The sequence below is a fragment of the Mirounga leonina genome, unplaced genomic scaffold (assembly GCF_011800145.1).
Source record: "Mirounga leonina isolate KUSES-001 unplaced genomic scaffold, KU_Mleo_1.0 Mir_94, whole genome shotgun sequence".
Classification (NCBI taxonomy): domain Eukaryota; kingdom Metazoa; phylum Chordata; class Mammalia; order Carnivora; family Phocidae; genus Mirounga; species Mirounga leonina.
In genome coordinates, this window is record NW_023270855.1 from 34812248 (window position 1) to 34826468 (window position 14221).

Below are 14221 nucleotides of genomic sequence, written 5' to 3' on the forward strand. Positions count from 1 at the left end.
TTTCTTAATTTGGAAGGAAAGCTAAGTGGCTTAATTTTAGTAGATCTTTATGGTTTTCCTCTCTGCGGAATTAAAAAAAGACTGAATGATTTTAAGAAAATCTTTTGTCTCCTCCTAGGAAAAATGACCAAAAAAACCAAAATAGGAACAAATATATGACATACAGGGAAGTGCATTAATCTTTAGTACACAGCTCAGTGGGTTTTTACATGTGTATAGACTTATGTTACCACTACCCAAATCAAGATGTAAGACATTTCCAACACCTCCAGGTTTTCTTTTGTATCCTTCCAGTCAGTACTCTCCCTGGCCCAACAGTAACCACTAATCTAAGTTCTTTTACCATAGATTAGTTTTACCTGTTCTTAAATTTAAGGTAAATGGAACCTACACATGTTTTGCTTTGTTTTTGGCTCTTTCACTCAACATTATGTCTGGGATTCACCTATTTTATATCTGTCAGTAATTCTTTCTCATTAGAAGCAGCCAGGTATCAGGCACCTGGGTGGCTCAGTCGTTAATCGTCTGCCTTCAGCTCAGGTCACGATCCCCAGAGTCCTGGGATCGAGTCCCACATCGGGCTCCCTGCTCCATGGGAAGCCTGCTTCTCCCTCTCCCATTCCCCCTGCTTGTGTTCCTGCTCTCGCTATCTCTCTCTCTCTCTGTCAAATAAATAAATAAAATCTTAAAAAAAAAAAAAAAACAGCAGCCAGGTATCTTGTTTATGCTTCAGCATGTGCCATTGGCATCTGCAGTCCTCTCTTATTTGTCATACCCTCTTTATATTTTGTGATTGAAAATGGAAATACGTGAATGATGCTGCCTTTAGAGAACTCACTATTCCCCTTTCAAAGTCAAAGTACTGCAGTGCTTGAATGACAATCAGTAGAAAACATGCATTTTTGATATTGACGTGTTTCCTTTAAATCATTTACCGATGAAGACATTTTTTTTAAATAAAGTCAATTTTAGTGATTAGAATCTTATAGGGGAAATTTGTGACAGTAGAATTAGGTGATGGTAATTTGCATTTTTAAAAGGGATTTGTTTAGACTTTTTTAATATGGAAAATTCCCTACATGGATTTAAAGCTTCATTCAGCTTTATCCATAGCCCTTCAGGTGTAAACTTATTGGTCTGAACTACAGCTATACATCTTGGGAGCAGGTATTTCATTTGAAATAATACATAATTGGAAGTTTAAAAATTATAGGTGGTATTTCCCAACCCGTTTGTTTTACAAGGTATAATTTAAAATGTTTTTATTTAAATAAATCAGATATTTGATATGGTACGTAAGAAGTACAAAAATATTTCAAAATCTAAAATACTTCAAAAAGTCTTGCAGCCCTATCTCAGACATTTAGTTTCATTGCATGGATCAGCCTCTTACAAATTTCTTATGTATCCTTCCAGACATTTTATGTGTGCACTAAACTCCATGTTGCAGATTTAAGAAGGATGTTCTGTATTCTGCAGTTATTTTATGGAACTTGAATTTCTGGTTTATCAGTTTCATACAGTTTTAATTCTTACCTTGGTACATTGGATATTTTGCTCCCCTACTCTTCTTCCACCTACAGACCTGTTGTGGTCTTCTTACTTGCCAGCAGGTGCCTTTGTAGTAGTTAATGGGTAGAGTGGTTCATGGTAACTACCAGGGTTGGTGGAGAAATGTCACAAGCTGACTGCTGCAGAGGCTGTTAAGAGCTTTAGAAAAGTGTGTGAGGAAAACCAAAACTGAATTTGTGTGGAGAGGGTATGTTGCCACACCTGACTGCAAACTTGAACAGGGAATTCACTGTATCTTTAAAGTACTATAGTTTTGGGCGCCTGGGTGGCTCAGTTGGTTAAGCGACTGCCTTCGGCTCAGGTCATGATCCTGGAGTCCCGGGATCAAGTCCCGCATCGGGCTCCCTGCTCGGCAGGGAGTCTGCTTCTCCCTCTGACCCTCCTCCCTCTCATGCTCTCTGTCTCAAATAAATAAATAAAATCTTTAAAAAACAACAACAAAAAATAAAGTACTATAGTTTTGAAAACTATACTTGTACCTGCAACTTCCTGATATAAAGGTACCATTTCATAGACTACAACAGCAATTTGTTAGGAAATATTGGCTAAGATCTAAGGAAAGTTAATTAAAATAAAATTGTATAATAATCATCTAGGCAAAGAGCACAAATGTTTTTTCTTTTCCTAAAATAGTACTATAAATTGCCGTTACACATATTTTCCCCTTGTCTTTTAAAAAGGGACTTAGGGTATCTGTTTTGAAATGTAGTTTTAAAAACACTGTGTTTAAATTTAGAATTTCTGGGAAAAAAGTACAATCTATGGATTGAGCTTATTGTCAAAAGTCAGTTTGGTTCCATTAACATCAGGTAGCTGAATGACCTCTTCATCTCAAGAGTGTTACTGTTAATGCAGATATGAAATATGTTCTCTTCAATATTATTGAACCTTTTTTTCCCCCGATAGATCTATCTGGGAAGCAGAAATAAGCAAACTTAATTTATATGGATGCCAAATTGGCACATGTTCGAACACTTCAAAAGGAATCAAAGAAAATAACATCCAAACTTGTTACTCTAGCTACTGAAATCCCAAGACCAGCCATAAGTAGGCTACATAGAAAATGGGGGTTCATACCATCATTTGGGATTTTTATTCTACTTTCCAGTGCGTAATTAGTTCTGAATATATACTTTGATCTGACATTCCTATTTACGAGTTTGTGTTTTCAGATGTTATTTTTTTGGATTGCTCTTGTAATAATGAACTCTTCCTATATAGGTATGAAATCACCAGAAGAACAACTGGTGTGTCTGCCACCACAGGAGGCCTTTCCTAACGACCCCCGGGTAATAAGTAGACAGCGAGGTTCTGATTACCAGTTTCAATCCTCTCCATTTACAGACACACTGAAGGGCACCACTGAGGATGACGTGGTGACAGGTCAGGTGGTGACAGTGGAGGAGCAGTGTGTGCCAGCAGCAGAGCCGCCCACAATGAGTGAGACCACAGAGAGGACAGTGTTAGGAGAGTACAATCTCTTTTCTAGGAAGATAGAAGAGATTCTGAAGCAAAAGAATGTTTCATATGTCAGTAGAATTTCCACACCTGTTTTTTCAACACAAGAGAAGATGAAACGGCTTTCTGAGTTCATATGTTCTAAGACTTCCAAAGCTGGTGTACAGGAGTTTGTAGATGGCTTGCATGAGAAACTAAATACTATTATTATCAAAGCATCGGCCAAGGGTGGGAATTTGCCACCAGTCAGTCCTAATGATTCTGGTAGTAAGATAGCATTGAATCCTCTGGGAAAGGCTGTCCTACCAGTTTCCTCAAGTGACTTCAACAGTAAACAGCTCCTTGAGCCACTTTGTAGTGATACTTTGAAAGACAGCAACTCCAGTGAGCAGCATTCCTCTTCAACTTTGGGTTTAACCGAAGTAGAAGTGAACCAGCCACACCATGCTACAGAGCTGATGGTGACTTCTGATCATACTGTACCTGGTGATACTGCCCGGGAACCAGTAGAAAAAGAAACAACAAAATCGCCCAGTGATGTAAACATTTCTGCCCAACCAGCTCTTTCAAATTTTATAAGCCAGTTAGAACCTGAAGTATTTAACAGTTTGGTTAAAATCATGAAAGATGTCCAGAAAAATACTGTGAAATTTTATATTCATGAAGAAGAAGAGAGTGTGCTCTGTAAAGAAATAAAGGTAACTAAATGAGAAGGTATTAATAATAGTAATGCTATATAAATTTGTCTTGTTGGGTCTGATCTCTATTAAATGGAGGGTTTTTTGTTTTTAAATGTTGACCATATGTTTTCATAATTTGATACAGAGTGGAATAAGACTAGTAAGTTTAATTAAATGTAGAACCTCTGATCTAAGTATCTTAGAATTTAGAATCTTGTTTTATCAGTGATTTTAAAGACCATTTGTATGTACACTGCAAATACCTTTAAACTGTTGATTTCAAAGATTTTAAATGTTTCTTACTTGGGTTTTTAATGGGAAAGATACAGAGGTAGAAGAAGCTGTCAGTGTTTACTTCTTACGGGGTTTTTTATCAGTCAAATAAAAAAAAACTGTCCAGGGATGACCTAATGATATATATAATCTTTTGGCATTTCTTGATACCCTGGTCATATCAGGGTTCCCTACAGCCTTTTTGATCAAAAAACATGATCCTGAAAGACTCCCCAATCATGAAAGATTCCTCACTGCAAGGTATATTTTTTTTCTACTGAAGCTACAGAGTAAGACTAGTGTTTCAAGTATTTGATTTTTAAAAATACATGCATGTATGTGTGTGTGTGTAGATACAGACATAGATCTATAAAATTTGTAACAATAGGTAAATTATGACATACAAGAACAGTTGTATCAGTGTTTTAATAATAACAATTAGTATTTACTAAACTCTAGGATTTTAATCCCTTCAGGGAATGGCATAGGTTTTAAAATAAATGCCTGCTCCCATTATGGAATTAACTTACCATGACGGATTTCTGCTTGTTTTGTTAGAGGAAGCAGAAGGTACTATAAATAAGTGCCTTGTAGGCAAGAGTGGCCCAGAAACTCTGCTGCTGAGATGTTCTGAGCTTTTGTCAGTTTGGGAATCTCTTTGATGCCAGCATGTTTCATGTAGCATGCCCATGAGAACATGAAGAACATGGAAATGGAGGAGGAAGAGTGCTCAGTGTGCCTTTTCTACTACTAAATCCCTGTGATTTCTTGGGAAGATGAAACCAGACTTAGTAGGAGTTTCTTGGTTGCATTTTTGCCCTGTATCATTGAATGTAGAGCTTCTTAACTTTTTCCACTCCCAGCAACAGGTTCAAGCACAGTACTTGTGGGGGCAATAGCTGCCTGTCTCGATGAGAGAATAGAGTGGATAGAGTTCCACAGTGTGCTCAGCATTTATCGCACCTTCCCCACCACATTTTGTAAACTAATTGTATCACACTCACAGAAAATGTATTGACTTCTGGTGCATTTAATTCATTCTAGCATAGAATAAATCCTATTTTTATTACTCATGTAGAAGAAGAGAAGGATGCTGTGTGTTTTTCAAATCTGATAGGAGGTCAGATCAGAACTTTAGTTTTTAATCAACCTCCATTGGAAAATTTATCCAGCAAAAATGTTAAAATAGAATTAAAATACTATCAAAAACATTTTAAGCTTCCTGAATAATTCTGGAGTTCAGTGGATTTATTATTATAAGAGTTCAGGGGTCTTAAAATGAATTTGCAGTTAAAGCTTCTTAATGTAAAAAGATCAAAAATTACAAGCTGGCCTATAATTTATCTTCTCATTACCTGTCTGTAAGCTGTTCTGAGATCTGCCCTGAAGCTTTAGAGGTTAGAGCAAAAATCTAATAATATAGAAGATGCTGCTTTAGTTCAGGACTACACAGAAACATCCCCTTTGGGGTGATGCTTGTTGACTGTTCTTGATAGAGCAGCAGACTGGTTGTGAGGGAAGCTGGGTTTAGATTTAATGGCTGTCTAACCAGCCTTGCCAACCTTGAGAAAATTAATCTCCTATCTATATCTGTGAAATGAGGAATATGACCTCTAGGAACCTGCATTTTACCTCAGACTTCAGGATTCCACCAGCAAGCAAAGAGCAACGGAAACTGCCTGCACTACCACCATGTGTCCTTTGATAGTACCATGTCACCAACATGGAGGGAGGTATTAGATGGGAGGGTCTATTTTATTTGAAAGGTGTGAACTGGACAGACATGGCTAAATAGTATGTGAATGCCATGGTCCATACTGAAGCTCTGTATGAATGACTTCGGAATTGTTGTGAATTAAATGAGTCCAGTAGTCAGAAAAGTGCTTTGTAAGGGAATGAGTACTATACCAGTAACCTGGCTGCAAATAACCAAAGGCTTCCCTTGAAAGGAGAGGAAAATGAGATGAGGGAGTCGTTAATGATTGGGCTCTGGGTTGCCCAGAATAAATAATGGAACTGGGTTAAGAACCTGGGCTAATTCATTGTTCTTATGGTTCTTTTTGTTACCCACCACTGGCATTTACTTCGCTTCGATTGCATAGCATTGTGACATTGTGACTATGGCCATTTAAGCTCCGAGCTATAGATTCTTCTATAAGAAGAGTGGACCTGATGATCTCTAAGGTCCATAGTGTAAGGTCATCATTATTAGTGATCATTACTGAGTGACTACTTACCAGTTTATATTGCATTTCTGGTGTTAGGTGGATATTTGCAAAAAAGGCCTTTTAATGTTGATTTAGTTTTTCTCTTTAACAGGAATATCTTATCAAATTAGGCAATACAGAATGTCATCCAGAACAGTTTTTGGAAAGAAGATCAAAATTAGATAAACTATTGATTATTATTCAGAATGAAGACATTGCAGGTTTCATTCACAAGGTAGACCATTAAGTCAAATTCACTATTATTTTGGTTATAAAAACTCCCTCATTTTAAAATCTTACTGTCTTTGAGGCTAAAGCTGTTTGTTTTTAAAATATCCTTATAAGGTCTAAAAGAGATAAAACTTCAAGTTTGGGAGATTTAGGGCTTGAGACCTAAACAATCTGTGAATCAGCTTGTGATCAAGTTTGTACCTCTGCAAAATTTTAAACTGCGGCACGTGACAGACCGTGTCACTCATCAAGACTCTTAACTCCTTGAATGTCAGTGGGTCTGTTGACTCTCTCTATATTGTTGTCATCTTCATTTGTATGTCCCAGGTAAAACCTGTTTGTACCCCCTCTTTGCCAAACCATTTCCCCTTTCCGTTGCATTTGGAGGTACCCCATCCAGTCTTAGAAACCTGTCTCAAGTCCTGCTGTCCTTTGAAGGCTCTCCTGACTGCATGGGCTCTTGCCCTCCTCTGAATTCTGACTGAACTCACAGGGCCGGACAGGTTGGCCTTTATCATTCTATTGCCAGGTCTGTTTTAGGTGCCTTTTCGTCAGCGTGTTCTGTTCATGGTATGTACCCAGTACAGAAGTGTTGGTTTATGTCTTTGGACATGTTGGGAATATTTTTGTATTTTGCTAGACTTTTCTTGTAGGTTACTTCACACCTGAGTCTTAACCATTTCATGCTCTTACCTATCCTTATTTCTGTTTTTGTTTTGGGATTTAAATAGGTACCTGGCTTGGTGACTTTAAAGAAGCTGTCTTGCGTTAGTTTTGCTGGTGTTGATAGTCTGGATGATGTTAAAAATCATACATATAATGAATTATTTGTATCTGGCGGTTTTATTGTGTCTGATGAATCCATTCTAAATCCAGAAGTTATCACAATTGGTAAGATTTGTGCTTTATTTGGAGCACAAACTTTTGTCCTTTCTAGGTTTTTTTCTTCTCATTAACGACTCATGCTTTTTAAATGTATTGTTCTCTCTGATTGGCCGAATGGATGAGTACATTTCCATCATTTTCTTTTTATTACTTCAGATTTCTTTGTCTCTTAGTCACTGCAAATAATTTCCTCTAAATCTGATGTAAAGCAAGTCTCTCTGCACCTATTGCACTTGGATCCCTTCTGCTTTGTTACTGTTGTCAGCATGTTCTTTTTTTTTGTTATGTAGATGTTCTTAAATCTAAGAGTGTATCTGTCTCCCTTCGAAGGGAAAATACTGCAAAGGAAAGTAGATATTCCTATATAGTATCAACAAACAGTTCTTCCATAATTCATTTGTTGAGTGACTGTTATATATTGAATTTTAAAATGAACTTCATTATCTCTAACAGAGAACCTTAAAAATTTTTTGACATTCCTCGAAGAACTCAGTACTCCGGAAGGAAAATGGCAATGGAAAGTCCACTGTAAATTTCAGAAAAAACTAAAGGAATTGGGCAGGTAAGATTTGAAAAATAACTATGTAATGGTTGATGTCTACATTGTGTTCATAAAATTTCTTTCTCTGTTTTTCTGTGTTTATAGATTGTGGATGTTGCTCAGTTTTCACAGATTTCCTTAGCCACTCATAAGGGGGAATGTAGTTATTATTCTAGCCTATTTGGAAATAGTATTCTTATTTAGGAAGAAGCGCTAAAGTTGAAGTTCTAGTTAGGTATATAGGTAAAATTGGTTTAATCTTTGCCACTTGAGGGTTTAGAAAAATCGTCAAAAAAATAGTCAGCACTCTATTTTTTTACCAAACTATATATGCCAACTAGATCAGGCTCTCTTCCAGTTAAGGACTACACCGTAGGCAGCTAATCTATTTACACACATACTGAGACATTAATCACAACATGATAAGGGGATTTGTGATTAGGACATTCATTTATGTAAGCAGTTGATTTCCAAAATGCCCAGTGATCCTTGGATTACTAGTCCACTTGAGAGGCCCCACAAATGATTCTATAATAAGATGAATTTTGGATACTCTGTCTTACTACTAGAGAGTCCATGTAGTGTATTTACATATTTAAGGATCTGAGAGACTCTCTAGTTAAGAATTCTGTTTTACATTTTGTCAGCTAGCATTTTTGAAACTTGGGTGGAAAAACATTTTTTCTTCTAATACCTAACACCTTCTAATTCTGTGGAAGACAGGGAAATTCAGGTTTAAATAATTGAAAAGTATTTAACTCTTTGTAGTAATTCACTTTAAAAAACTTGTTTTATCTTCAAATTATGTGAAAATAGGCATTGGAAAAGCCTTTACCTTTGTGTAACAGATAACAGTAATCAGATAATAATGAGGCCCAAAGGTGTGACTTTGGTGCAAAGTTAATACCCTTATCTTCCTGACAATAGTAATTTCTACCACTTGTTGCCTTGTGCTTGGAGGTGTAGAAATAGCTTCAAGCCATGTATTTTTCTGAAAGAAAGATTTCTATTTTTTTGTCCTGTGCCCTTTGTTCACATTCTGAATTAGTAAAGCTAAAGGGGGAAGTGTTATTTACTAAGTACAGTGAGATTTTAGTCTAAAGCTGAATGGCTGCCTCTCAGGCTTTGCACCCATAAAAAGCCCCTGGACTTAAATGTGGGTTGCACAATTCCTGCTCCCCTCTCTCTCCTAGGAAGCACCCGTCCATCAGGCAGTGAACTAAAGCAGTGCAATTGTCATTGGTTGCCTCAATTGAGAAATTATGGTTTTAATTTGAAGCAAAAACGTCCATACTAAATTTTAGAAATGCAGATCCAGATATTGAACTACTTACTTCCACAGATTGAATGCTAAAGCTCTAAGTCTGTTGACACTTCTGAATGTCTATCAGAAGAAACATCTGGTTGAAATTTTGTCATACCACAATTGTGATTCACAAACTCGAAATGCTCCAGAATTGGATTGCCTTATCAGACTTCAGGCTCAGAACATACAGCAACGACACATAGTCTTTCTAACAGGTAAAGAGTGCCGCCTTAAGCTTTCTATTATGAATGCAGGAATGTGGATGGAAGCGTTTTGTTGCGGTTAGTGGGTGTTAAGCACTTTCATGGGGGCGGGGGCTGGCATCATCCTGTCTCTCCATGTAGGTTTTCACATGTTTTATACTCGAACCTTTTTATTTTCATTTAGAAAAGAACATCAAGATGCTTTCCAGTTATACAGATAATGGAATAGTGGTTGCGACTACTGAAGACTTTATGCAAAACTTTAAAAATCTTGTGGGCTATCACAACTCAATCACAGAAGAAAACCTTCCACTGCTTGGTGCTAATGAGAATCTTGAGTCACAGTCAGGTAACTTTTCAGTAGTTTTACTTTTCTTTAAGGCAGACAGAAAAAGAGGAATGGTTTTGTGTCGTTTTCATAGAACAAAATGCCTCCTTTGAAACTACTCGCCCTCTGTGTAAACAGCTTCAGGGGAAGTGTTTCAAGGCACTTAACTGTTCTTATACTTAGCATATACAAAATTGCTCATTTATTATACTGTAGTCAGTACAAACTGTTAAGTATGCTACCAGAGTAGGCATTTTCTTTTTGAGGGTATATAAACTTTTTCGGCTGCTGTTGTCAGCAAAGGGGTTCTGTTTTTATAAAGGAGGACACCAAGTAATGGGGAATTTAGTATTGGGCTACAGACTCTCCCCAGATGTGTACAGCAATTTAAGTGCAGGGTAGTAGGGATATATCCATAGCTTTGGTGCTTTGTGAGATGGCCTCTGCTTTGGTTCCAGGTTTTATGTTAAATGAAAGATGTACGTACTTTGTTTTTGATGAAAAGCAGAGATGATCAAACATTTGCTAGAACTAACCAGTTTAGTCGTAATCCAATGAAGCTAGATGTCAAAATTTTTATTTTTTATTTGTCTTGTCAAATACTGAATTACCGTGTAACTTTAGATGCTGTTTTGACATTAACCCCTTTGGAGCTGGGAGTTGGGATTTCCCAACATTAAACGTGAACACATTTCGCAGAAGCTTTTAGCATCGGATTATCTGGACATTCACACCTAGTGTGAGTGTTGTGACTAAGTGAACTTGTGGCAGAAGACCAAGCTTTAAGGGATTGTGGACTTGCAGACCCTGACGCATTATATTGTGTGAGTAGTGTATAATTTTAAAACTTAAACAAATTGTGTATTTCAATAGAGGAGGACTTTTTGTTTTTTAAATGTAGCTCTTTTAGAAAACGATGAAAAGGATGAAGAGGATATGTCTCTGGATTCAGGGGATGAAATCTCACAAATAGAAGTATGCAGCAATTTTCATTCAGAAATATTGGCGAAAGAGACCAAAGGATCACGTGGAACAGATCAAAATAAGAATATTCAAATTGAGTTGCAATCGTCTCTTGACGTGCAAAAAAGTTTATTAGAAGATAAGACTTATCAAATTGATTCTGAAGAGAGCGCTTCTGTTGCTATAGTATGCTCTGAAGGAGAGAACAGCAGTGCAACTGAACAAGATTCATATAGCAACTTTCAGGTTTATCACAGTCAATTAAATATGTCCCATCAGTTTAGTCATTTTAATGTTCTCACTCATCAGACATTTCTGGGGACACCATATGCCCTTTCATCAAGTCAGTCTCAAGAAAGTGAAAATTACTTTTTATCTGCTTACACTCAAAGCTTGGATAGAGCTAAATCTCCATCTCCATTAAGTTGGGGGAAAAGTGATTCTTCCAGGCCCTTTTCAAAAGAGAAATAATTATAGTAACTTTTTTTTTTTTTGAAATAGGTTGTTACGAACTTTTTCTGTTATAAGTGAATTAACAATTTATATTTCATTCTCTAAACAAAACGTTTCTTGTCCTTCCTCAATGTTTTTTTTCCTCTTATTTAAATCATGATGGCCTGTAACAGTTGAAGCATCTGAAAATTGAAATAAATATATATATTTTTAACATATATTGTATTTGAATTATCTCATGTTGGCACTTTTTAAGTTTTACAAATATATGTTACCTGTACTTGGGCTTCAAATTGAAGCCTGTTTTATATATAAAATTAGACAATTTGCAAAAGGATCGTGAACAATGCCTTTTCTTTTTCTCCCCCCCGGTCAGATGATACCAACTACTTTTGCTGAAGTGACATACCAATCGACTATTGTTAAGCTTTTGTATAGTGTTTATACAGGTATAAGCCAGTGATGTCAATAGATATAAAGGATTTTGGCTCAATACCTCAAGATTTATCTAACAATGAATGCAGTTTCAGTTTAGATGATAAACTATGTAACATAAGACTTAGGACTTAATGCCAGGCAGCATTATTTTTATCTTTAGGCTTAGCCATCTAAAAATTGCCTATTGGTAAAATTTTGGGTCAACCTTTTATTTGAGGTGTTTGATGATTACAATTTTCAATGCTTAGTATGGTCCTTGACTTAACCAAATGCAATTTCATATTTCCAAAAGATGGGCTTCTGTTATATTAAAGGCACTGAACAAATCTGGAACAACTCTGCTATAGATTTTTGAATTCGTAGTCTTAGAAAAATGTAAGTATATTTTTGAGGTGGTGAAAATTTAAGTGCTTTACTAAAAATAACAATTCACAGATAAAGTATATGGTCAATTTTAAAACCGTATCTATTGCTAATAACTGTCTGCATTAGAAATGCAAACTTGTAAAATGTTTTTGTAAAGTCCTAAAAACAGGAATTATAGAAAAGAAATACTGAGCTATTTTAAAGTTGAGATGTGTTAAGTCAGACCTTCCTTTGGCCCCTCAGAAGAACTTGGAAGAGTTCTAACCTCTTAAATCTTTTTATAGAACAAATACCTAAGTGGTATTTCAGTAATAAGCTACGTAAGTGTAGAAGAACGTGGTCTGTGAACAGGTCAGAAACCTGTCTTAAGGTAAGTAGAAAGTGTTTAAATACCTAGATTGTGATAGAGCAGAAAATGTTTTTTTACTAACCTTTACAAAAATGTCTGTTTTATTGTAAAAAACATATATACACAGCGTTGTACTACATAATGTACAAGTTTTAAATAAGCATTTTTAAAATAAATCCAGGTTATTTGGAAAATACAGTTATGCAATGAACACATTTTATAATTCAGAAGCAACAAATGTGAAGGATTTGATATTCTACATTTAAAACGAAGAATTAAAATTCTCTTCTTGATTTGCAGCTAAAGGCATGAGATTAGTTTCCAACTCCCTTTGCTTCTGGAGAAGGCCCTGAAATCACATTGATATGTTAGGAAGCAGCAAACTTGCAAATTATTCCTATTTTACATTACAGTCCTGCTAATCCAGAATTATATTTACTTTACTTTGAAAACCTGTAATCAATCAGTTCAGTTACTTGGCCATAGCTTTATCTTTGTCACGTTGAATTTTAACCACTCAAAAGACCTACATCAGACTTTCTCACTTGGATATTGTGTAGCTATTACATACGTATAAGATTATGTTTTTAGTATAAAAACCAATAAGGATGACTCTTCCAAGTCTCCGTAACTATGGGGCTGAAATCCCCTAAAGGCTCTTAAAATGGTAATGAGACACACTGAAGGAGTCTCCCTTAAATAACATCCAGTTTATCTTGACTGCACTAACCTTAGTGGCTTAGACAAGGCCCTGCTGAAATAAGATGTGGCTACTATACAGGTGGGTCACTATATACATGGTATATATTCCTGCCTCTTGACCTCACAACTTTTACCTCTATTTAAAAAAGTGCCTTGTCACTTTAATGGAAAATTGGAAATATTACTGCTTGTTACATAATCTATATGTAACCAAAGCTAGCATTAAAGAACTAAAGGATACTTTCTATATAATTGTTATTGTGATTTTCTAGCTCTATGTGAACAAATTGGGTAAGCAACACTTGAATCGACAATTTGAAATGCAAGAGGCATATGTAAATGACTGGACATGAAAAAGGGCACTCCTAAAGTGGCAGTTTATTTTTCCTAAGATTGGGGATAGGTATTTAAAGGCCAGCTGATAAAGGTGCTGATAGCCTTAAATATTGAATGTGTTACTAGATTTTATTTTTGCCTGAGCAAGCTAATGAGAAGTGACAATAACTGATGATCTGGGAGGAGGAGATGTATGTAGTCTGATGGGTAAGACGTTACGTGTATACTTTCACACCAAATTTTATTATTCTTTGGGACTTGCATCAATATTCTGAACACTGCCAACACATTCAATTAAAAAAAAAACAACTGCATTACTAAGAATTTATTAAAGCATAATTTTGTATTTTCTGTCTTGAGTTTTAGGGTTTATTTCATGTTTACCCTTTCAAATGTATGTTTTTCATTAAATAAAATTGTCTTAATATTACAACTGTCTCATGATTTCATACTGGAGTATTTAAGATGGCAATGTGAATCAAATTGAAGGAAAGAACTTTTAAGATTAATATACAAGTGAATTTTTTTTAACTGGGATGTGTTCAATTAGGCCTTTAAAGTAAAATAGCCCTCCATTAGCCATACACAGAAAAGTTACATCCAAACTTGGTGAAAAAGCTCCTACCTGTCTCAGTTCCGATAGTCCCTTAAGGATTGCTTGCTGTCGATCCCTGTTTTTCACCAAGTTAGGATTAAGAAGTGGGTCCCTGACCTCAGAATCAAATAGCTGCCGGTGTTCTTGGTCACAGTCTGAAGACAGAAGAAAGTGGTATAAGTCAAATACAATCTCTAAAATGAAAAATTTAGTAAAGTCTCTGCCTTTGGCTCAGGTCATGATCCCAGGACCCTGGGATCAAGCCCCACATTGGGCTCCCTGCTCAGCAGGAAGCCTGTTCTCCCTCTCCCACTACCCCTGCTTGTGTTCCTGCT

General features: G+C 36.2%; 2 protein-coding genes across 15 annotated transcripts in view; one reads left to right on the forward strand and one right to left on the reverse strand.

Annotated features, from left to right (window-relative positions):
* The window catches only part of TASOR (transcription activation suppressor), a 55482-nt gene extending 41761 nt beyond the window's left edge, over positions 1–13721 (forward strand). Inside the window, exons 18-24 of one of the 4 annotated variants that reach the window (XM_034997049.1) lie at positions 2794–3728; positions 6303–6425; positions 7153–7312; positions 7760–7868; positions 9190–9368; positions 9541–9705; positions 10309–13721. In XM_034997049.1, coding sequence (XP_034852940.1) covers positions 2794–3728; positions 6303–6425; positions 7153–7312; positions 7760–7868; positions 9190–9368; positions 9541–9705; positions 10309–10364 — 1727 coding nt within the window. In that variant the 3' untranslated portion in view covers positions 10365–13721. The remainder of the gene's footprint in view (positions 1–2793; positions 3729–6302; positions 6426–7152; positions 7313–7759; positions 7869–9189; positions 9369–9540; positions 9706–10308) is intronic. The other 3 variants (XM_034997051.1, XM_034997050.1, XM_034997052.1) reach the window with 3 other exon arrangements.
* The window catches only part of CCDC66 (coiled-coil domain containing 66), a 74990-nt gene that overhangs the window by 2137 nt on the left and 58632 nt on the right, over positions 1–14221 (reverse strand). For 10 of the 11 annotated variants that reach the window (XR_004677784.1, XM_034997054.1, XM_034997058.1 and 7 more), the window contains 2 exons: positions 13917–14041; positions 10742–12602 (listed from right to left, as the gene is read on the reverse strand). Coding sequence is in view for 10 of the 11 variants with exons in the window: in XM_034997054.1 (XP_034852945.1) it covers positions 12516–12602; positions 13917–14041 (212 nt within the window). In the remaining variant the exon portion in view is untranslated. Of the gene's footprint in view, positions 1–10741; positions 12603–13916; positions 14042–14221 lie in introns of those variants that run through there. The other variant, XM_034997055.1, reaches the window with a different exon arrangement.